At 30.3% G+C, this 22,505-nt stretch overlaps 4 protein-coding genes across 4 annotated transcripts; 2 read left to right on the top strand and 2 right to left on the bottom strand.

Annotated features, from left to right (window-relative positions):
• The first annotated feature begins 4,840 nt into the window (after positions 1-4,840).
• Positions 4,841-7,438, top strand: LOC126671355 (probable polygalacturonase). Its single transcript, XM_050365119.2, has 6 exons — positions 4,841-4,944; positions 5,043-5,390; positions 5,679-5,799; positions 6,093-6,267; positions 6,360-6,430; positions 6,605-7,438. Exons 1-6 carry the CDS (start codon positions 4,912-4,914, stop codon positions 7,306-7,308), a joined length of 1,452 nt encoding a protein of 483 aa, XP_050221076.1. The 5' UTR covers positions 4,841-4,911; the 3' UTR covers positions 7,309-7,438.
• Positions 7,439-10,844: 3,406 nt separating this feature from the next.
• Positions 10,845-13,431, top strand: LOC130014487 (probable polygalacturonase). Its single transcript, XM_050365121.2, has 6 exons — positions 10,845-10,953; positions 11,050-11,364; positions 11,663-11,783; positions 12,070-12,244; positions 12,341-12,411; positions 12,586-13,431. The coding sequence occupies exons 1-6, from the start codon at positions 10,921-10,923 to the stop codon at positions 13,287-13,289; spliced, it is 1,419 nt and encodes a 472-aa protein (XP_050221078.1). The 5' UTR covers positions 10,845-10,920; the 3' UTR covers positions 13,290-13,431.
• LOC126671356 (probable serine/threonine-protein kinase At1g01540) lies at positions 13,298-17,297 on the bottom strand. The gene is made up of 6 exons (XM_050365123.2): positions 16,607-17,297; positions 14,681-14,782; positions 14,476-14,598; positions 14,087-14,372; positions 13,685-13,894; positions 13,298-13,605 (listed from the first exon to the last, which is right to left on the bottom strand). Exons 1-6 carry the CDS (start codon positions 17,137-17,139, stop codon positions 13,459-13,461), a joined length of 1,401 nt encoding a protein of 466 aa, XP_050221080.1. The 5' UTR covers positions 17,140-17,297; the 3' UTR covers positions 13,298-13,458.
• A 967-nt stretch (positions 17,298-18,264) lies between these two features.
• Positions 18,265-21,752, bottom strand: LOC126671358 (glutaminyl-peptide cyclotransferase). Its single transcript, XM_050365129.2, has 11 exons — positions 21,402-21,752; positions 21,277-21,333; positions 21,126-21,161; positions 20,924-20,988; positions 20,085-20,148; positions 19,596-19,713; positions 19,410-19,507; positions 19,257-19,327; positions 19,125-19,152; positions 18,837-18,891; positions 18,265-18,557 (listed from the first exon to the last, which is right to left on the bottom strand). The coding sequence occupies exons 1-11, from the start codon at positions 21,660-21,662 to the stop codon at positions 18,460-18,462; spliced, it is 951 nt and encodes a 316-aa protein (XP_050221086.1). The 5' UTR covers positions 21,663-21,752; the 3' UTR covers positions 18,265-18,459.
• Positions 21,753-22,505: the final 753 nt, after the last annotated feature.

The raw sequence follows: 22,505 nt of genomic DNA, 5'->3' as shown, positions 1-22,505 counted from the left end.
TCCAAATTAGCATCGAGTTACATTTTTCTCGGATTATAATTTCTAATTCTATTATCAAATTTAGATTCTCATATTACAATTTGGTATTTTTTTGTAAGATTGATCTTGTTCAGATAGACAGAACAGTGCTCCATTTTATGATGTGCTTCCCCTAAAAAAAATATATGTATATATAGTTTAGTTTGGCAAAATAATTGTTATTAGCATGAGCAGTGGAGGGGGAGAGAAGAATAGATTTTGCACAAAGATTATGACAACATTTTATTATTCCTTATTTATCCCCATTAATTATTGATTTTGTTAAAAAGCTTATGAGTGTTTATCTCATGTATTGATTGTTACATGTCATATTTACAATAAGACAATGAACATTTGCGATAGGAATTTTTTTAATTATTATTTAAATTTTTAATTATTAATTTTTCTAAAATGGCCAACACATTATTAGTTTGTTGCATGAATGACATGATACAACGGTTATGTAAAATAATCTTTTAAAACTTATGCGGTGACGATAAACAATTAGTAGAATATGTATTGAAGATTTTGATTAGTTATATCACGCACAAGAATTTAGCACCTCTATATAAAATTTTATTCAATTTGGATAGGTTTTTAAGAAGATAAGTAAATAAACCATTTATACGGTCACATAAAGCTTCAAAATCACAACTAATACTCCCTCCGTCCTAAATTGATAGACAGTTTAGGACAAACACAAGTCTTAAAAAATTGTACTTATCAAGATAAAATGAGTAAATTTATAAACAAATACCACACTTATCCTCATTTATTATAGTAGTAATTTTGTCTTTTAGCATATTTTGTGTTATTTTCAATGCATTCAACTATAATTAATGAGGGTATATATGACAATTAAACATTCAAGCAATAAATTACTGCCTATAATTTGGGATAAAAAAATGCAAATAATGCCTATCAATTTGGGACGGAGGGAGTAATAAATCAACTTCAATATAAATTGAATCTTATTTAATGTATTTAAAAATTGCTAAAGAGATAAAATTAGAAGTTCAATGTAAATTAGCGCGAAAAATAAGATAATATAAATTTCTTAGATGCAACATATAAAAAGGAGATACATCCCTTCTTAAATGTGACGGTGGCTTTATTTCTAAATTTAAAACATTTTTTCTTAATTTTTCCTGTATTTTAGTATCAATTTAAATTTTATCATATCATTTTTCATCTTTTAAATTATTATATGGAATATTTTAATAATAATTTCATTTCTATGACGTAATTTCGATTTTTTTCATGGTAATATTTTCATTTTTATATTTTTTTAAATTAAACTGTTGTGGCATCTGACTTAGTTTTTAGTTAAAAATGAATAATTTATGAACCATATTATTAATTCATTGAATATGTCACTTCATCATAAAATTATAAATTTAAAAATATGATATGTAAAAATAGATTTTGCACAAAGATTATGACAATATTTTATTATTCCTTATTTATCCCCATTAATTATTGATTTCGTTAAAAGTTTACGAGTGTTTATCTCTTACATTGGTTGTGGCATGTCATATTTATAAAAAGCTAATGAATATTTGCGATAGGAAATTTTTTAATTAATTTTTTTAGGCCTAATACCTCAAAAAATTCCGAACTTTTGACCCCTTTTCAATTCTATCCCGACGTTGAAAACTGGTCAATTTTACCCTATTTTGTATTTTTTTCATTTCAATTGTACCCAATTTTTTTATAATTTTTATATTTAAATGATGAAATCATTTAATTAACTAAGTTTAAAGATAAAATTAAATTTATTTCCATTCAAAAAAGTACAAATAAGTCTTATTTTTAAAAACTAACTAAAAACCATAATCAAATTAAAACTAATTTAAATTTTTAATTAATTTAACTAAATCTAAATAAATTTTCAACATATACAATTAATATATGCTAGACATGGAGAACGTTTTTTAATTTTTTCCAAACGAGAAAAACGTCAATTTAATATTTTAAAGTATAATTGAAATATAAAAATGCAAAATAGGGTAAAATTAACCAGTTTTCAACGTCAGTGTAGGATTGAAAAGGGGCTAAAAGGTCGGGGTATTTTAAGGCATTAGACCTTTTTTTATTATTAACTTTTTCATATGGCTAACTCAATGTTAATTTGTTGCACGAATGACATGACATAACAGTTGCGTAAAATAATTTTTCAAAACAGTGATGATAATCAATTAGTAGAATATGTATTGAAGATTTTGATCAGTTATATAACGCACAAGAATTTGGCACCTCCATATAAAAATTTATTAAATTCGGATAGGTTTTTAAGAAGATAAGTAGATAAACTATTTATACGGTCACATAAAGCTTCAAAATCACAACTAATAATAAATCAACTTCGGTGTAAATTATATTTTATTTAATATATTAAAAATTGCTAAAGAGGTAAAAATGGGAGTTCAATATAAATTAGCACGGAAAATATTTAAGAATGAGGCGACAGATATTTACTCGTTGGTCTTCTTGAGCGTTTGCAAAGCCGTGGAGTTCTACAAAATTCAACACCATGATTTTTCTTATTCTGGGAACGATGTCTTTCGATGTTTTGATTTCTTTTGTAATAACTCTTAGCTTCTTGTTTGTTTTTTGCCTTTTTGCCTACCACTGATTTGTGGTTGTGCTAATATACCTATCATTTATCCAAAAAAAAATACGATAATAAAAATTTCTTAGAAACAATATATAAAAATGAGATATGTCCCTTCTTAAATGTGGCGGTGGCTTTATTTCTGAATTTAAACATTTGTTTTAATTTATCCTGTATTTAACATCAATTTAAATTTTATCATATAATTTATTTATTTTTTAAATTTATCGCATGGAATATTTTAATAATATTTCATTTTTATGACATAATTTTGAATTTTTATGGTGCTTAAATATTTCTATTTTTATAATTAATTTTTTTAAAATTAAACTGTTGTGGTATCTGATTTAGTTTTTATTGAAAATTGAAAATTTGTGAATAGTATTAATTCATTGAATATGTCACTTCATATAATTCATTGAATGTCTATTATATAGTTCATGATTTTTCAATAGCTAGGCTATTTTTAGAAGCATGATGAGATTTTCATCTAAGGCTTAATCACTCAAAAATCCATCTTTAACCCCTTTTGCAAATATATTTTGACGTAGATTTTTTTTTCAAATTATCCTAATTTACCCTTTTATGTTTCAATTATACCCAAAACATTAAATTGACCTCTTTTCACTTATAACAAGGTTTAAAATAATCTTTTATTTTTTATATTATTAATAATATTAGGATCTAGTTGAAATATAGGCTAAAAATGGAGGATTATTCTAAACTTTTTTTCAAGTGAAAAGATGTCAATTTAATATTTTAGGATACAATTGAAACATAAAACGGCAAATTAGGATAGAATTAGAGAAATTCCTACATCGAGATATATTTGCAAAAGGAGTTAAAGGTGAGGGGGGTTTTGAGTGATTAGGTTTTAATCAGGAGAATCATTAATTTCTTTCGAAACCAAAAATGTAGCATGCACTAAAATGAACAAAGGATCACTTTGGCCCCTCAACTTGGCACAAAGTATCAAAAACGTCCAAATTAGCAAAACGGGATCACTTTTACCCTGAACTTGTTAAATTTGGTACAAAAAGACCCCTCCCCACTCTCACTTAAGAGAGTGAGATACACTCTCCGGGTTTCTTTAATCCTAGGTGGTTTTAAATGGTAAAGAGGGTAAAATGATCCTAATTTTTTCTTAACATTTTAAATTAACTCCTATTAATTTAAAATAAAAACAATTTAATCCTTTTAAATTAAAATTTTATATAACAAATTGACCCCTAAATTTTTTTATATATAACAAATTAATCCCCAAATCAATTTTTTTAATAAAAACATAAAAAAATTAATTTTTTAACAAAAAAAACTAAAAAAATTTAAATTTTTTTATAGACCCGTGGGTCCTCAAGAACAGACCCGTGGGTCTGTTCTTGAAGAAGAACAGATCTGGGTATCTGTTCTTCTTCAAGAACAGACCGGATCTGTTCTCTGAAGAACAGACGGCGGGTCTGTTCTTCAAGAACAGACCGGATCTGTTCTCTGAAGAACAGACGGCGGGTCTGTTCTTCAAGAACAGACCGGCCGTCTGTTCTCTGAAGAACAGACCGGCCGTCTGTTCTCTGAAGAACAGACGGCGGGTCTGTTCTTCAGAGAACAGACCCTTCGTCTGTTCTTCAGAGAACAGACGGCGGGTCTGTTCTCTGAAGAACAGACCGGAGCTGCTGCTCCTGAGGAGCAGCAGCTTCGTTTTTCCGGCGAGGAGATTCCTCCTCGCCGGAAACTGAGAAAAAAATTTGATTTTTGTTTTTGAAAAAAGTCTAAAAAGGCCCCTGAATTAATTAGGTTTAAATTATAATTAATTAGTATTTAAATATGATTAATTAGGGTAATTTTTAATTAATTAGTAACCCACTCTCCAATTAAGGTGCCACGTCAGCATAGGGGTCTTTTTGTACCGGTTTTGACAAGTTCAGGGTAAAAGTGATCCGGTTTTCTCAATTTGGACGTTTTTGATACTTTGTGCCAAGTTGAGGGGCCAAAGTGATCCTTTGTTCGCACTAAAATACCAAATTAAAATCAATCACAGAAAAGCACACCACGATGTAAAAACGTGAGACCCGCAAAACATATACCAATGGGCAGTTTTTTTGGATCAATCATACCAAGTACTATCTATTCATTTTTAGCTAATTAAAGAGTTTTAATCTAAAAATAAAACACCGTTAAATTTGTTATTAATCCCTATATTTAACTCATAGAATTTATATAAATATTTTCAGTTTTTGCATGAGAAGATAATAATCACTTCACAATCTTCAGTTACAAGAAAAATGGTGACATTCCCGGAATCCGGACGATACTATGTACATACTTGTTTTCTTTTATCTTGTATTTTTTTTATTTTAAATCATGTTTTATAATCATATATTTAATTTCTGATAATTTAATATTTTTAAAGCAGTTTTTGGAACTTCTCACTGTGCTGATTTATGTGGGATCATTAAGTGTTGGAATAGCAGAAAGCAGAAATGTAAAGATTTTCAACAAAGATACCTATAATGGAGTCGAATACTCCGCGTTAAATTGCCGTAAGCACACCGCGTTTTTGACAGATTTTGGAGGCGTTGGAGATGGAAAAACATTGAACACAAAGGCCTTTCAAACTGCCATTGCGAATCTTAGCCAATACGCGAAAGATGGTGGCGCTGAACTTATCGTTCCACCCGGAAAATGGTTGACGGGTAGCTTCAATCTCACTAGCCATTTCACTCTTTACATCCACAAGGATGCAACCATTCTTGCTTCTCAGGTAACCCCATATTTTTAGAATGATGCTATTTAACTGTAATCCATCTTATTGTACCGCTTGAAAAGATTTTAAAAAGAAATCCCGTTTTTTCGAGTAAATGCACTTTTGATTTTTTTTTGTTGAAAGAAATGAGAATTTCAATTTCAATTTTCCTAAAATTTTCAATGTTAAATCATTTAAATCGGTGGATTATAAAGCATTTTTTTTTTTTCATTTGAATTTCAATTTTCCTAAAATTTCGGCATGAAATGTAATTTATAATAAATCTGCATTATTATAAATGTACAGACAGAATCAGATTTTCCTTTAATTGCACCATTGCCTTCTTTCGGACAAGAAGCAACTGTTCCTGATGGAAGATTTGCTAGTCTCATTTTTGGAACAAATCTTACTGATGTTGTAATCACTGGTATGCAATAAAATCTCATTTTTCTGTAGTTAATTTTTTTTGTTAAGGCTAATACGCTAGGTAGCACGAAGACTCGGACGCGGATACAATGAATCGGTGTTATTTTAAAGTTTCTTATGTAAAACACGAGGTTTCATATCCAAGACGTCAAGTGTTCAAAATGTTTCTGAAACAAATGTTGATTGAATGAAGTTTTCGTGCTACCTAGCTGATACGTATACTAATTAGAGAGTTCTCTTGTAATCATTTTTTAAGGCTAATTAAGCACAATGGATTGGGGTTTTCATGATCAGGTAACAATGGCACGATTGATGGTCAGGGTGCTCCCTGGTGGGACAAATTTACGAAGGGTCAGCTTAAGGCAGCTCGACCGTTCTTGATTGAGATTATGTTCTCTACAGACCTTCAAATATCAAATATTACTTTACTCAACTCCCCAATGTGGCATGTTCATCCTGTCTACTGCAGGTTGGTAAAATAATATAAGCTCAAACATTTTATCTGCAGTTTATGAGCACATTAGATGTGATTCTGATGAATTTTTGTACAATAAAATGCAGTAACGTGTTTATCAAAGGAGTGACAATTAACGCCCCAGTTGAAGTTCCTAATACAGATGGAATTAACCCAAGTCAGTTTCTTGCTTTACCTTTACTTTCCGTCCTAAAATTGCACGGAAATTTATCGAGTTCTACCTTTCATAATTCTGTCTCCGAAACTTTATATTTATATAGCCTATTATTGTAAAAGAAACATAATATCACCATTTCATGTTTCAGCGTTTTTTCATTTCTGTGTTCTGCAGATTCGTGCACAAACACTCGAATAGAGGATTGTTACATTACATCAGGAGATGACTGCGTTGCAGTCAAAAGCGGTTGGGACCAGTATGGAATTAAATTTGCAATGCCTTTAAAAGACCTAATTGTAAGAAGACTGACTTGCATTTCCCCTAAAAGTGCGGCCATAGCTCTAGGCAGTGAGTTATCCGGCGGAATTGAAAACGTAAGAGTTGAGGACATGACAGCAATCAATACAGAATCTGCTGTTAGAATCAAAACTGCACCTGGAAGAGGAGGTTATTTGAGAGACATATTTATAAGAAGGCTGAATTTGCAAACCATGAAGTATGTTTTCTGGATATCAGGTGCTTATAAGTCGCATCCAGATGACGGGTTTGACCCCAATGCATTTACAGAGATCAAAAACATCAACTACCGAGACATTGTAGCCAAGGATGTGAACATCACAGGAGCGCTAAGTGGATTTCCTAACGATCCCTTTACTGGAATCTGCATTTCTAATGCAACTATAACATTGAGTGCCACACCAAAACCATTGCAATGGAACTGCACAGATGTACAGGGTGTTTCAAGCCGTGTGACTCCTAAACCCTGCAGTTCACTGCCTGAAAAAGCATCCGATTGCCCTTTCCCAGTAGATAAACTGCCGATCGAAAGCATTCAGCTCAAAACATGTTCAGCCAAGAGCATTATCCCTGGGATATAAATCTATCATTAAGAGATAAAATAAAGCACATTTGTAAGCTGCTGCTATATAGGGTAGTTTATTGATATATGAATGACTTTTTGTTATTATATGAAATAATTTCGATAATAAATAATATCTTTTTGTGATAGACATTACTGCTGCTATCTGTCTCATGTGTAGTAGCAAAATCTGGGGTTATTGATTCTGGGAGTCATTGTACTTTTCCAAAAATTGCAAAATGGTCACCGGACAATATTTTGTTCCAAAATGGTCACTGAACTTTGTAATTAGTAACTTCCGGCGATCACCAAATGAAATCCGATGGCTTTTGTCCTACGTGGCTTGCCGGAAGTTTACTCACGCCTTCCTCTTTGCCATGTCATTGTCGATATCACTCTTATTTTTCTACATTATCATCTTCTTCTTTAATTTTTTATACATTTTCCGGCAAAAAGAAAGGTGTGAGTCAGTTTATATAAAAATCAAGTAGACTCACATCATCCATAGAATAAGTCTATCATATTATATAACATTATTAAAATAGTGGTATTAAAGTAATATTATTAATAAAAGGTGTAAAAGAATAATGACCAAAATATTACTATAATACTACTATATATTTTAATGATATGTTATAATTTAATAGGTTAGTTTATGGATGACGTGGTAAAATAAATCTATCTAAAAAAAATTCCGTATATATTAGTTTAATTTCGCAAAATAATTGTTACAATATTACTATTAGAACAAGCAGTGATCGAATTCACTTCACTAAAATTTTCTAAAAAATACCACATCCTTCCCATTTAAGAAGTGAGAAAGAATTTGCACAAAAATTAATAATATACGACAATTTTTTTTAATATTTACACCCATTAAATATTAATTTTGTTAAAAAATTATGCGGTGACGATAAACAATTAGTAGGATATGTATTGAAGAATTTGATTAGTTATACTTATATCACGCACAAATGTCTATTGAAGTTCGAACAAATTACTCAAAATGTCCAAAAAGTGATCCCTATTTTCGCACAACCTCTTTTATTTGGTAACGTTTTACATTATTATCTTTTTCTTATTACATCATCCCCTACCCTTTTCTTCCTACACTTACACGTTTTCTATATTTCAAAGCTAAAAAACCTTTTTTTTTTCAAAATTTATGTCTCCCTCTGATTTTGCTGACGCGTCAGGTCTGCTGACACGTGAACACTTGTTATGTGAAAAGGTGCAGAATGTTTATTCTATACAATGGTTATGCCTCATTATTTTTACAACAAGCTAATGAGCATTTACAATAATAAATCTTTAATTATTGTTTCTATTTTTATCAGTAAATATTTGCACATGACTAACGCCTCATTAGTTTGTTACACGAATATATGGCACAACCGTTGCATTGTATAATTATTCAAAGGTGCATCATGTGCATTTTCAGTTACATTCTCTTTTTAGAAAATGTTTCCATTTTTTTTATTTTTTTAATGCATAATTTATTTAATATATATATATATATATATATTTAAATTATAATAAAAATTTATGTATTATATATAAATTTTATAAATAAAAGATGTAATTTTAATTTTAAATAAATATGTCAACTTTTAAAAATATAAATATACATGATACACATATAATAAAATTTTAAAAAATATAATTTTATGAACTACTTACCGGATACATATTCAACACGTATGTAATACGTCTCTAATACATATTTGATACATCTCCGATATACATTTGATACATATTCGATCGTTCGAACCCCTTTTTTTGTTTTTGTATTTTTAAGTTTTATTACATATACTTTTTATACATATTTGGTACATCTTTGAGACGTATCGGAAATTTTATTGCATGTATTACATATATATTCTTATACATATTTAATACATTTTTTATACATATTTTATATATGATATATACATTTTTTTACTCAATTTATACACGATAGATACATTTCTAAATGTAGTTAGTAGATATCGATGATACATAATTTATACATGATAAATATTTTTTTTTAAATATTAAATGGATGCATCGTTAATACATAATTTATACATGATAATTGTATTATTTTACCACATAATTCATACATGATATATATACATACAAGCCCGGCCTTAGATGAACTGAGGCCCTAGGCGAAATTTTTAGTTTTTTTTATAAAAATATTTATTTTTGTCAAATTGTTTGTAAAAATAAGCTCGTTTTGTTTATAAAGATGCGCTCTTTTCATTATGTTTTTGTAAAAGTACACTTTGTAGATTATTGGTAGATATTTGATAAATATTCGATAAATTTTTAGTAGATTTTTATAACGTTTCTTTGTAAAAATTGTATTTGTATAAAAAAAATAAAATAAAAATTGTATATAACATAATTTTTATTCTTTTTTTCTATTAGATATATAAATGGGTTAATTGCAAATTAATACACAAACTTTACCCTAATTTGCAATTACAACACAAACTTTAAAACTTGGCAAATTGGTACACCAATTTTCATTTTTTGGCGAATTAATACACCGAACTGGAAAAACACTAACGTGGACATTGTCATATAAAGCCACATGTTGTTGTATGATTGGTCGGTGTACTAATTTGCCAAAAAAATGAAAGTTGATGTATTAAATTGCCAAGTTTCAAAGTTCGTGTTGTAATTGCAAATTAGGGTAAAGTTCGTGTATTAATTTGCAATTAACCCTATATAAATTGGCCCTAAACGATTATGACCCACTGCGTGTGCGCGTGTGCGTGTGTGTAATTAATATGTGTGTGTAATTAACTAATTAATTTTTTCAATATAGTAAATTAACTACATCTATTATTAAAAGTATTAACAAAATATTTTTAAAAAATTAATATAATAAATTATTTAAAAAATCCCGTATAAATATGATGCGCTCTAATATTTGTGGCCCTAGACATAGGCCTTAGGTGGCCCATGCCTAAGGCCGGGCATGTATATATATATATATATATATATAATGGATATTTCCTAGATACATAATTATATTATTTATGTGTCAAGCCTGTATTTTATATGTATTAACAATGTATTCGATGAATAATCTATAAAATTATATTTTTTTAATTGTATTATTTGCATATATTTTTTATACACAACAAATATATACTTTTTTTAATCATTTTAAAAGAAGAAAAAAATATATGTTTTTGGAAAACAAAAGGTGTTATATGAAAATGGTAGTCCCTTTTTAGGTATTTTTATTATTTTCCCTTAAAGTTCAGGATTTTTCTATAACTAGGCTTTTTTTTTGAAGCATGATGAGATTTTCTTTTATTCAGGAGAATCATTATTATTCTTTCTAAAAACAATGTAGTAAACACTAAAATACCAAATTAAGATAAAATCAATCCCTGAAATGCACACCACGATGTAAAAACCTGAGACCCGCAAAACATGCCAATGTACAGTTTTTTTGGATCAATCATCCCAAGTCTCTATTTATTTTTAGCTAATTATAGAGTTTAATCTAAAAATAAAACACCGTTTAATTTGTTAGTAATTCCCTATATTTAACTCATAAAATTTATATAAATATTTTCAGTTTTTGCATGAGAAGGTAACAATAACTTCACAATCTTCAGTTACTAGAAAAATGCTGACATTCCCGGAGTCCGGACGATACTATGTATGTACTTCATTTTTTTATAATTTATTTGTTTATTTTAAATAGTATTTTATGATCATATATTTGATTTCTGTTAATTTAATTTTTTTGATGCAGTACTTTGCACTGTTCACTGTGCTGATTTCTGTGGGATCATTAAGTGTTGGAATAGCAGAAATTAATGGAGTCGAATACTCTGCCATAAATTGCCGTAAGCACTCGGCATTTTTGACAGATTTTGGAGGTGTTGGAGATGGAAAAACATTGAACACAAAGGCCTTTCAAACTGCCATTGCTAATCTTAGCCAATACGCGAAAGATGGTGGCGCGGAACTTATTGTTCCACCCGGAAAATGGTTGACTGGTAGCTTCAATCTCACTAGCTATTTCACCCTTTTCATCCACAAGGATGCCACCATTCTTGCTTCTCAGGTAACCCGATTCTTTCTCGAATAATGCTATTTAACCCATCTTTTTAATCCATGTTATTTTATCGTTTGACGTGGCAACCAACGAGTGGAGAGATTGAAAGTTATTTTGCGAGCTATACACTTCTGAAAATAATTGAACAAATGAGAATTTGACACGTAAGGATAGAAGTGGAAAATGGGTATAAATTGATGGGTTATAAAGCGTTTTCCTTTTATTTTTTAAACTGAATTTCAATTTTCCTATAATCTTAGCATGACATTGTAGTTTTATATAAATATGCATTATTATAAATGAACAGACAGAATCAGATTATCCTTTTGTCGCACCATTGCCCTCTTTTGGAAGAGAACCAACTCTTTCTGATGGAAGATTTGGTAGTCTCATTTCTGGAACAAATCTCACTGATGTTGTAATCACTGGTACGCAATAAAATCTCATTTTTCTGTAGTTACTTTTTTTTTGTTAAGGCTACTGCTAGGCAGCACGAACACTCGGACATGCACCGAAATGGTGTTATTTTATGGGTTTCTATGTAAAAAATGAAGTTCTGTATCCGAAACATATCAAGTGTATGAAAAGTTTGTGAAACGGAACACATAAATTGAATGAAGTGTTCGTGCTATCTAAAGTATACTAATTAGAGATTTCTCTTGTAATCATTTTTAAGGCTAATTAAGCACAATGGATTGGGGCTTTCATGATCAGGTAACAATGGCACCATTGATGGTCAGGGTGCTCCCTGGTGGGACAAATTTACGAAGGGTCAGCTTAATGCGACTCGACCGTTACTGATTGAGATTATGTTCGCAACAGGCCTTCAAATATCAAATATTACTTTACTCAACTCCCCAATGTGGCATGTTCATCCTGTATACAGCAGGTTGGTCTAATAATATAAGTCAACATTTTTATCTGTAGTTTATGAGTACATTACACAAATGTGATTTCTGATGAATTTTTGCATAATAAAATGCAGTAACGTGTTTATCAAAGGAGTGACGATTAACGCCCCAGTTGCAGTTCCTAATACTGATGGAATTAACCCAAGTCAGTTTCTTGCTTTACCCTTGCATTCCGTCCTAAAATTGCACGGATATTTATCGAGTTCTACCTTTCAGAATTTTGTCTCCGAAACTTTATATTTATACAGCCTATTATTGTAAAAGAAATATTATTTCACCACTTCATGCTTCAACGTTTTTTCATTTCTGTGTTCTGCAGATTCGTGCACAAACACTATAATAGAGGATTGTTACATTACATCAGGAGATGACTGCGTTGCAATCAAAAGCGGTTGGGACCAGTATGGAATTAAATTTGCAATGCCTTTAAAAGACCTAATTGTAAGAAGACTGACTTGCATTTCCCCTAAAAGTGCGGCCATAGCTCTAGGCAGTGAGTTATCCGGCGGAATTGAAAACGTAAGAGTTGAGGACATGACAGCAATCAATACAGAATCTGCTGTTAGAATCAAAACTGCACCTGGAAGAGGAGGTTATTTGAGAGACATATTTGTCAGAAGGCTAAATTTGCAAACCATGAAGTATGTTTTCTGGATATCAGGTGCTTATAAGACGCATCCAGATGACGGGTTTGACCCAAATGCATTTACAGAGATCAAAAATATCAACTACCGAGACATTGTAGCCAAGGATGTGAACATCACAGGAGCACTAAGTGGATATCCTAACGATCCCTTTACCGGAATCTGCATTTCTAATGCAACTATAACATTGAGTGCCACACCAAAACCATTGCAATGGAACTGCACAGATGTACAGGGTGTTTCAAGCCGTGTGACTCCTAAACCCTGCAGTTCACTGCCTGAAAAAGCGTCCGATTGCCCTTTCCCAGTAGATAAACTGCCGATCGAAAGCATTCAGCTCAAAACATGTTCAGCCAAGAGCATTACCCCTGGGATATAAATCTATCATTAAGAAATAAAATAAAGCACATTTGTAAGGTGCTGCTATTTAGGGTAGTTTATTCATTGATACATGAATGACTTTTTGTTATTATATAAAATAATTACAATAATAAATAAATGTAATTGTCGTGTTTTTTGAAGTTTGCTATGAGTATCCCCATTACCTTTTACTCGAATATCATTTTCTGATAGTCATTACTGCTGCTTTCTGTTTCGTGTGTAGTAGCAAAATCTGCCTCGGCAGATTTTGTAACTATCAGACTCCCTTGTGAGCAACTTCGATTAGACAGTGAATTTCTCCGAAAACGAAGTTCCTGCATTATAGTAACAAACAGGATATAAGTTAGCTACTATGTGGAAGCATTATGAATCACGTTTTAAGTACTTTCTTACATCATTTAGTAGTAAGTCACGCGGCTCGAGCATATGGACGACATCTCCCATTGTAGGCCTGTGTTTTAAATCAGGATCGACACATCGAAGAGCAACTAAAATTGCACGTTTCAGCTCCTTCAAAGATGGTAATACTGCCAATTTAGGATCTGCCACATACATTATCTTGTGTTTCGCGACCATCGACTTCAACCAGTCAATTAAGTGTACCTGCAAATCCATTACTAATTTTCGACTTAAAAATACGAATATTAGGCCTCTAATTAAGCATATGAACTCAATGGTTTGCAATTATGTTGCACGGAAACAGAAATGCTGAAACGATAAGCATTAAAACCCGAAACGGTGAAACAATGGGACTCGATAAGTTCTCCGTGCAATATAGGTACGAGGAATCCTTACCTGGGGTTGATTGTGATCTACCGGGATCCTCCCGCATATGATCTCCATTACGAGAATCCCGAAGCTATAAACATCAATTTTCTCATCAACAACTCCATCAGAAGCACATTCCTCAGTTATGTAACCATATGTTAGTGCTGCTATCTGATTTTCTTGAGAATCACAGAGCTTAACAATCCCATAATCAGAGATCTTAGGATTCCAATGGTGATCAAGCAATATGTTACAAGATTTAAGGTTGTGATGAACTATCTTTGGTTCAATATCCTCGTGAAGGTAAGCCAGTCTATATAAGCAAATTAATTATTCAAATGACATGAACTTGAAGCATCATAATAAAGTAAAATGAAGAGTTTATAATGATTGAAGATCAAATTTTTTTCTTTTACCCTTTGGCCACTGCTTGGATGATGTTCATCCTTATGTCCCATGTTAGAGGGCTGATTTCGTCGGTCCATCCGTGAAGCCACTGTTGCAGATTTCCATTGTCTACATACTCATTCACTAGCATTCTGATAAAAAGAAAAGCTTAAATTGTATAATTTATCAATAAAATGATTTTATGAACATTCAAGTAAAATATATGTAAAATACCTGTAACCTCCTTCCGTACAGTATCCAAGTAATTTGACTAAATTCTTGTGTCTAACATGCCCTATCATCTCCACTTCAGTTATAAACTGCTCAGCTCCGCAACTGCTGACCAAAATTTCTATGATTATGTAATTCTACATTTTGAACTAATTGGTGGATCTTACACGTCAAGAGTTATTCGAGATTGATTCAAAAATAATTTGACTTTAGTCAAATTGAACTCGAGTTCAAGCTACTCGAGCCAACTGCTGAGTACAATTCGAATATCAAAATACTTAGCTGGGTATGCTCGCAAGCCTAATCGAGCTATGGTTAATTAAATTTTATATCAAATATTATTAAATATAGGCAAAAATATTGAAAACCCCTCCACATTTGAATTTTTTTTCAATTCCACTACCACCTAATTTTTTTTTTCAGTTTTTGCCTCTACCCAAAATTTTAAAAATTGACAATTTAATTAATTGAAGGATAAAAATGTTAAAATCAACTAAACAGAAGGGTTATATCAATTTTTTTTCTAATTGAAAAAATACAAACAACTTCTTCATCTTTAAAAATATTCAAACAAGTCCTAATAACTAATTAATTTATTATATTTTATAAATAATATAAATTTAAATTTTTTTACCACCGGTGGTCTGTTAACAGACCACCGGTGGTGGTGGTGGAGAACAGACCACCACCGGGTGGTCTGTTCTCCTTAGAATAGACCACCACGGTGGTGGTCTGTTAGAACAAACCACCCCGACCGGGGTGGTCTATTTTAAAAAAAAAATTGAATTTTTTTTGAAATATAATTTCTTTTGTATTTAATTTTTTATATATATAGATTGCCTTCGTTTTGTGTGAAGGTATTTTTTTACGATTTTTTAATTTTTTTGAAAGAATATTCTTTGTTAAATTTTAAGATTTTTAATTTTTTTCCGATTAAAAATCTACGGTTTTAAATTTTAAAAGTTATTCATAATTAATATAAATTAAGAAAATAAAAAAATTATTAATTGTTGAATTTTATGAAGAAGAAGGTTTTTGTTATATTATTAATAACATTAGCATTTAATATGTATATAGTCTAAAAATAAAGGATCATTTTAAACTTTTTTACAAAGGCAAAGAGGTCAATTTAATGAATTAGGGTAGAAGTTCAAACTGAAAACTCCAAATAGGGTGCAATTGACGATTCTCCTAAATGGTGATGGAATTGAAAAAAAGTTCAAAGGTGGAGGGGTTTTCAGTATTTTTGCCTTAAATATATTTACAGTTATATCTTTGTTTATATAATAAAATTTAATTTTATACTCCTTCTGTCCATAATGAATAGGTTGGTTTCTATTTTGAGTGTCACAAAAATTCTAAGCTTATTTTAATTGTAATTAATTAGATAAATATATAAAATATTCTTAATTGAATTAGTTTTGGTCATCTAATTGAATAGATTATGGCTATGATAACAATAAAAGTTGATAGTAATTGCTAATTTTAATATTACAAGTAGTTTTACATGTCAAATAAATAAATGTCAATTTTATTTTTCATGGTACAATTGAAATGAAAAAATGCAAAATGAGATAAAATTGACAAATGTTCAACATCAGAATAGGATTGAATATGAGATGAAAGGTTGGGATTTTTTTAAAGCATTAAGTCCATGTATTTTATAAGTTATTTTGAATCGATGTTTAATCAAAGTGCGTTGGAATGATGAATAATTTAATTATTAATAAGAATACTATAAGTACTTTTTTTGAAAATCATTACAAGTACTTAAAAATGAAAGTTGATAAAATTCAAATAGAGTTTCAAGTTTCAAAATTTAAAGTCTACTTGAATCAAACTAACTTGTCTTGATTACAACCTTGTATAAAAATAAATTAAAAAGACAAGGTGTTAAAATTGATAGAATTTAGATATGAGAAACCGTACCTCTTACTCAACAGGCTCTTCACAGCTACTCTGGTGGAATCCAACAAACTACCGCGATAAACGACACCCTGATTACCATTTCCGATCAAATTTTCATCGGAAAATCCACCAGTAACCACCTCAATATCCTTGTAACTGAATCTATTCCCTCTCCATGCGTCAGGGAAGTATCTACCAGCCGACTCCAAATCATCTACACTACTCATAATTTTTTTATTCGGATGGTCTAGCTTTGCCAGGTTCATTTCAGTTTCCCCGATTCGTTGAGACAACAGTCTCTTATCCAAGGACGATCCGCTGTAAAAATTCCTGAAATTACTACCGCAAGAAATAGCATTCGATATAAGGAAATTCGATTTGAGAGATTTGAATTTTTTCTTGCGGTGTAGGCAAATAATGCTGGTGAAGATTATAGTTAGAATCAGAAGAGAAAAAACTAGAACTAAAGCTACCAATATAATCCATAACCTGATGCCAAAAAATGGTGTTTGCTTTGAAAGAATTTTGCTCAGAGAAAATTGGTGGTTGAACATGATTGGAAACAGAAGGAATTAACTAAAAGTTTGAAAGATTTAGAGATGAAAGAAATTTGTAGTTCAAAAAATTTGACATGTGAACTAACTAGCGGGAAATTTGGGTAAAGGTTTAGGTGTGGAAATAATCTTAGCAATGAACCAACACTAATTTGCCACTTGAAGAAAATATTAGTCGTTAGGATATGATTTGCGTGTTTTATCAGCCATGGAGAGCTATTTTTTTTAATTTGAAATTATTAGAGCTATCTGCCAGATTCTTTGCTACGTATATTTCAAATTGGATTATTCTGTGTCATTTAACAGTCCAGAATAAGGGCGTGCATGGATGGGTTAGATTCGGCTCGGTTTGGAATTGGCCGAAACAATAAAATAGTGGAAGTTTAAACCAAACCAAACTTTTTGATTAGTTCATTTTGGTTTGATTAAAAAAATTACATATTAACTTATTGAAAATATTATTTGTTTATTTTAAAATTAATTTAAATATTTCAAAATATTGAGCAAATTAATTTGATACCCTAACATTTACCTTAATTCACAATCTTGTTCCTCCTATTTTAAAATCAAACAATATTTATTACTTTTATTTCTATAAATATTTTTTTATTTTTTGACATGTCAAAGAACTTGATTCATAAAATTAAAATTTATTTTAGCCCTTAAACTTATTTTTAATGTAAATATAAATAAAAATATAATTTAATAAAATTTAATGACTTAAAAATTTTGTGTCTAATTTTTTTCATATAATTATTAACATATACATATATTATGAATGAATATGCATTTATGCATTTGAATTAAATTCCTAAAAAATTAATAATTATCAATGAATATGCAATTGTGCATTAAAATTAAATTCCTAAGAAGTTAGTAACTAGTTTAATAAATTTACTTATTTGTTTGGTTTTTAACTTTTTTTTACTATTCGATTTTAAAATTGTTCAAACCGAACAAAAACCAAATATTTATAAAGATACAGACCAAATCAAACTAATCTCCTCAATGACTCGAACCGTTCTTAAAAATTCCAGTTTGGTTTTTGCACACACCTAGTCCAGCCTACATCAGTTTCATTCATAATTGCATCTTAATAATTTTAGTAACATGTCTTCTTCCAAATTCGATAACGACATATCAGTATAATTTATCTTTAAGCATCATGAGTAATAACAAAAATTACTAAAGAACATAAAATCTAATTGAGTTGTAGTTTTCAATACATTGTACTAAAAATGATCTCTCACATTCTAAAGCCACGAGACGTGAAGTTTTACACTGCGCATGTTAACACCTTCATGGTATAGCTGACTATAACTATGGTATGCAAAGCTGTTTAATCTTTCTACTGTCCATGTGTTTGTTTACGGGTTGCAATTTGATTTCATAAAGCTTTGGCCATAGTTTTCCAGTAACTGCATAAAATATGGAGTTCAAAACATGAGCTAAGAGAAGAGACATTAAACTTAGAATTCTAACGCTGTCAGCAGTAAGGAATTCAAATAGAATAAGGTGTATGCTAATATGAATAGCCAATGCTATTTCATGAAAGTGAAACAAATTCAAACAAAAAATTGTTCACCAACTTTATATTTGCTTTATGATGGTACTTATTCACACAGATTGAACTCAGAAAACAACCTAGCCTTCAATAAGAAAAGCTTAAAAGGATTTGTCCAGTATAAACAGCTTACCGAAAAGACGGTTGTCATTGCTATCCCATGCAATACCATTTAAAACATCAACGCCCTAATAAGCAGTCAAAAGTTCAGCTGAATAAGTTGATGAAGGACATATTAAACTATAAGAAAACTCATAAATGCACATGATATGAAAATAATTTGATTAAATTTGCAGAGATATTGTGGCTAACAAATCACTTCTTCCTTTTTACAAGCAACAGATAAAACCAAGCATAAATGAAAAGGATCAGGTGAAAAAAAAATTGTATTTCTTTTATCGAGTTTTGAAGAGATGCTCACCCTGTATCCAGCTGCAATTAACCCTTTCCTGTAAATAAAAGTAAAAAAGGTTATCAAGCCATTTATATCATATGACCATATTACAGAAGAACATCAACTAATCCAATATAGAGAGAAAGCAAACAAAAAGACCTTAAATTTTCGAGAAGAATCCATCCAATCACACTGCCATCCTTTCCTGATATCTTTGCAATGCAATCAGTCTACATAAGGAGAATGCAAATCTTAGAAGGTAAACCACAGGATAATCCAACTCAAAAAGATAAAATGAGGATCGAATGATACCCCCCAAACATTTGCCCAAATTTCACCATTTACAAACTCTAGTTCATTGAGGTAGCGCACATCCTGATCACCATATTTCACAATGTTTATTTTACTGGCTGCATCAATTGACAAAACTAAAGTATCAGTTTAATGCAAATTAGAAAAACCAAAGGTCATAATTAAGTGTAGTAGACAACGAAAAACTTTTCAATGTTTGAGGATCAAGCTGATATAATGCTGAAGTCCCGTCACTGCCAAACAGAACTTTTCCATCAGTTGCCAGTCCCCAGCCGTCACTCATCTCATGAGTAAATTTTTTTATCTGCATCAAATGAAACAAGTAAAATAAATTAAGATCCAAAAATAAACAACTTATATATAAGCCACCTTAAAAGATGCCACACCTCAATCTCAAATAAAAACGAAGGTAAACAGGCATCTAATTGCCTGTTCTGGAAGAAGATGATACTAGAAGTTGAAGCAAAAGGGAAAAATTGGTCCAGAGTGAACTATGATATTTAAGAGTGGAAATGATCTTAAAAGTCAAAAATACTTCAAGATGAATGCCATAAAATAAAAATCATTTTGCAAATGGTTAAAAGATATGCTACTTAAATGAGGAAATAACTTAACAGAAAGGTATTATATTGCATGCATATACACAAGCCAAAAGTAAAATGGAGAAGCACAAACTTCTCTTAAATTATTTCGGTCATAAATGAAACCAGTTTTCGTCAACCAAGTTACTTGGAACAGCCTACAAAAGAACATAAAAGCTATTATTAGTACTATAATAAAGTTCTTAAGTACTTACTTGCACGGCCCACCCATATCAATAAAAAATTTAATAAATCAGATGCAACTGCAATCCTATTGTAAGCAATGCAAATAGGTAGAAAGTTCCAACATATACACAAATATCTCTTTGGAAACAGAAGTTACACTGACATTCAGAAATATAAAGTTGCTCATTAGAAAAGAACATGTGAAACCACATGATTACGTAGTAGTATTTAAAAAATTCCGAGCTTTTGTGCACTATTATTTTTCTTCCTCTAGAACACACTTGGCATAAAGAGCCAAGTAAAGCTAGCAGGTAAAAAACAGCAGATGCATATTTAATGCATATCCCTAACCTGATATTCCTATGTTAGATGTATTGCACATGCACATTTCTATGCAACAAAAACTAAGTGTGACATTTGATTTATTTTCATTTATTTTTGTTTTGAGGGCTGACAGTTAACAGCACATAAGCTGTCGAAGAACCACAAAACCAAAAGGTACCCATAAAAGAGGCATTATGGAGCCAATGGATGCGATGCCTGATAGATTTTTGGAAGATTCGCTAATAATCAAGATTTAAATTATTATACTATAGTTTACACAAATCAATCATTTAAAAATCTGGTATCTGAAATGCTAAAAATAAACTTAGCAGGATGCAGATGGTCTCCAATACGTCCAAACATCAAACAGCAAGTCAAACATTGTAAATCAGCAAACAAACTAAAAGCAACTAATTCACAAACCTTTCTCCAAGAAGTGTAAGGCCTTCCCCAAAATAAGATGCATCCATGTTCTGAATAACCTCAACCTATACACGATACAACACAATGACGGGTTGAATTTAATATCCAGTTTCATTGCAACTTCTAAATGTAAACAAACAGTAATCTTTGTAAGCAATTAAGCCTAGCTAGAAAAGCAATTGAATGCTAGAGACATACATACCTTCCCTGACCGAAGATCAATTTGCCGAACAGATGACTGGAGCAACATAAAAATACAAGTTAATTAACAATTACTAACACAAAATCAAAGCAGAAAATATATATCCTAGTGTATTTCAAGAAAAAGCAAAAGCATACAAACAGAAGCGCACCTCACCATAAAGACCAGTGGACTCAAACAATGTATCATTGCCTGCATAAAGAAGACCCTGCAACCAAATTTCACATTAATTAATCGCAATCAAAGCATGAAACAAGCAAAAAAATACAAAATTACCTGAGTAAATGCAGTTGGATCGTGAGGGAACTCATTGACAACTTGAATAGTATAAATATTAGGTGATTGATTAGCAAACCCTAAACTGGCCAACATAATTGGAGAAATGCCTAAGAGAGCGATGATACTGAGAGCCATGAAGAATAAAACGAACAGTGGAAATTTTTTGAGAGTGAATTTGGAAGGAGATGGCATGGGACTCTGTGATTTGGGGATTGACCTAATTGTATTGGATCGTTTTTTGATCGATTTAGCTCCCATTAATGGAAGAAAGGTTAGTGAGTTGTTGAGAGGAGAGTTAGAGCTGCCTTTGGCTGGTTGGTCAGCTCAGCTTTGGTCAGTTGACTAGTTTCCCCGAACAAAAATAAATTATCAAAAACAAATGTCATTAAAGAAATTATTCATTATTCATTATATTATTATTATCATTATTATTGAGCATGTTATATAAAAAACGTGGGATATTAACATAATTTTTTTTAAAGACATACTATTATTATCGGTCTAGTCTCGTTTATTAATTTATTATTTTTAATCATCATTTATCACAATGACATTTATTTATTAAGTACTTGAAATAAAATTAGTATGAAAAAATAAAGGATTAAAGGATTAAATAGATAGCTAATAATACTGAATTTTTATATACTTTTTAATTGAATTAAATTTAAATATTCTTATTTTATTAATATTGATTTCTTTTATTATGAAAAAATTAGAATATATATTTAATATGTTGTTAACTGAATGACAAAAATTTATTTGTTTTTACTAGTTAATTTTTATTTTTTAATGTGCACTTAAATTTGTAATCTATTCTATTAATATTTAGTTTATGTACTCCGAAAGAGACTACAATTTTTTTGTTTTTAGCTTATTTTATTATTTGACTATTGAATAAACGTGATAAAAATTCATTTAACGATGATGAAAAAATAAAATAACTATAAAAACCTCTATGTTCTCTATAAGTACTAATCATTTAAAAGAAATATTTAAATTTCTATAATTTATTTTTTCTAATATTATTATTGTTGTTTTTATGGTCCTGTGTAATTAAGTCCTTTTAAGATTTAACACTTAGATTATACTTTTTTTATCAAT

Source organism: Mercurialis annua, linkage group LG3 (assembly GCF_937616625.2).
Source record: "Mercurialis annua linkage group LG3, ddMerAnnu1.2, whole genome shotgun sequence".
Lineage (NCBI taxonomy): Eukaryota > Viridiplantae > Streptophyta > Magnoliopsida > Malpighiales > Euphorbiaceae > Mercurialis > Mercurialis annua.
This window is presented reverse-complemented; position numbering and strand designations above follow the sequence as displayed.

Bases quoted from the DNA above. Each gene is read 5' to 3' on its own strand.
- LOC126671355 (XM_050365119.2), top strand. From the start codon at position 4,912: ATGGTGACATTCCCGGAATCCGGACGATACTAT. The intron at 5,391-5,678 runs GTAACCCCATAT...ATAAATGTACAG, and splicing joins CAACCATTCTTGCTTCTCAG to ACAGAATCAGATTTTCCTTT. The intron at 6,431-6,604 runs GTCAGTTTCTTG...TGTGTTCTGCAG, and splicing joins TACAGATGGAATTAACCCAA to ATTCGTGCACAAACACTCGA.
- LOC126671356 (XM_050365123.2), bottom strand. From the start codon at position 17,139: ATGTTCAACCACCAATTTTCTCTGAGCAAAATTCTTTCAAAGCAAACA. The intron at 14,373-14,475 runs GTAAAAGAAAAA...TTGCTTATATAG, and splicing joins ATCCAAGCAGTGGCCAAAGG to ACTGGCTTACCTTCACGAGG. The intron at 13,606-13,684 runs GTAAGAAAGTAC...ACTATAATGCAG, and splicing joins GTGACTTACTACTAAATGAT to GAACTTCGTTTTCGGAGAAA.
- LOC126671358 (XM_050365129.2), bottom strand. From the start codon at position 21,662: ATGGGAGCTAAATCGATCAAAAAACGATCCAATACAATTAGGTCAATC. The intron at 21,162-21,276 runs GTGCGCTTCTGT...ATGTTGCTCCAG, and splicing joins CCACTGGTCTTTATGGTGAG to TCATCTGTTCGGCAAATTGA. The intron at 19,153-19,256 runs GTCTTTTTGTTT...TTTTATTTACAG, and splicing joins ATTCTTCTCGAAAATTTAAG to GAAAGGGTTAATTGCAGCTG.
- LOC130014487 (XM_050365121.2), top strand. From the start codon at position 10,921: ATGCTGACATTCCCGGAGTCCGGACGATACTAT. The intron at 10,954-11,049 runs GTATGTACTTCA...TTTTTGATGCAG, and splicing joins CGGAGTCCGGACGATACTAT to TACTTTGCACTGTTCACTGT. The intron at 11,784-12,069 runs GTACGCAATAAA...TTTCATGATCAG, and splicing joins CACTGATGTTGTAATCACTG to GTAACAATGGCACCATTGAT.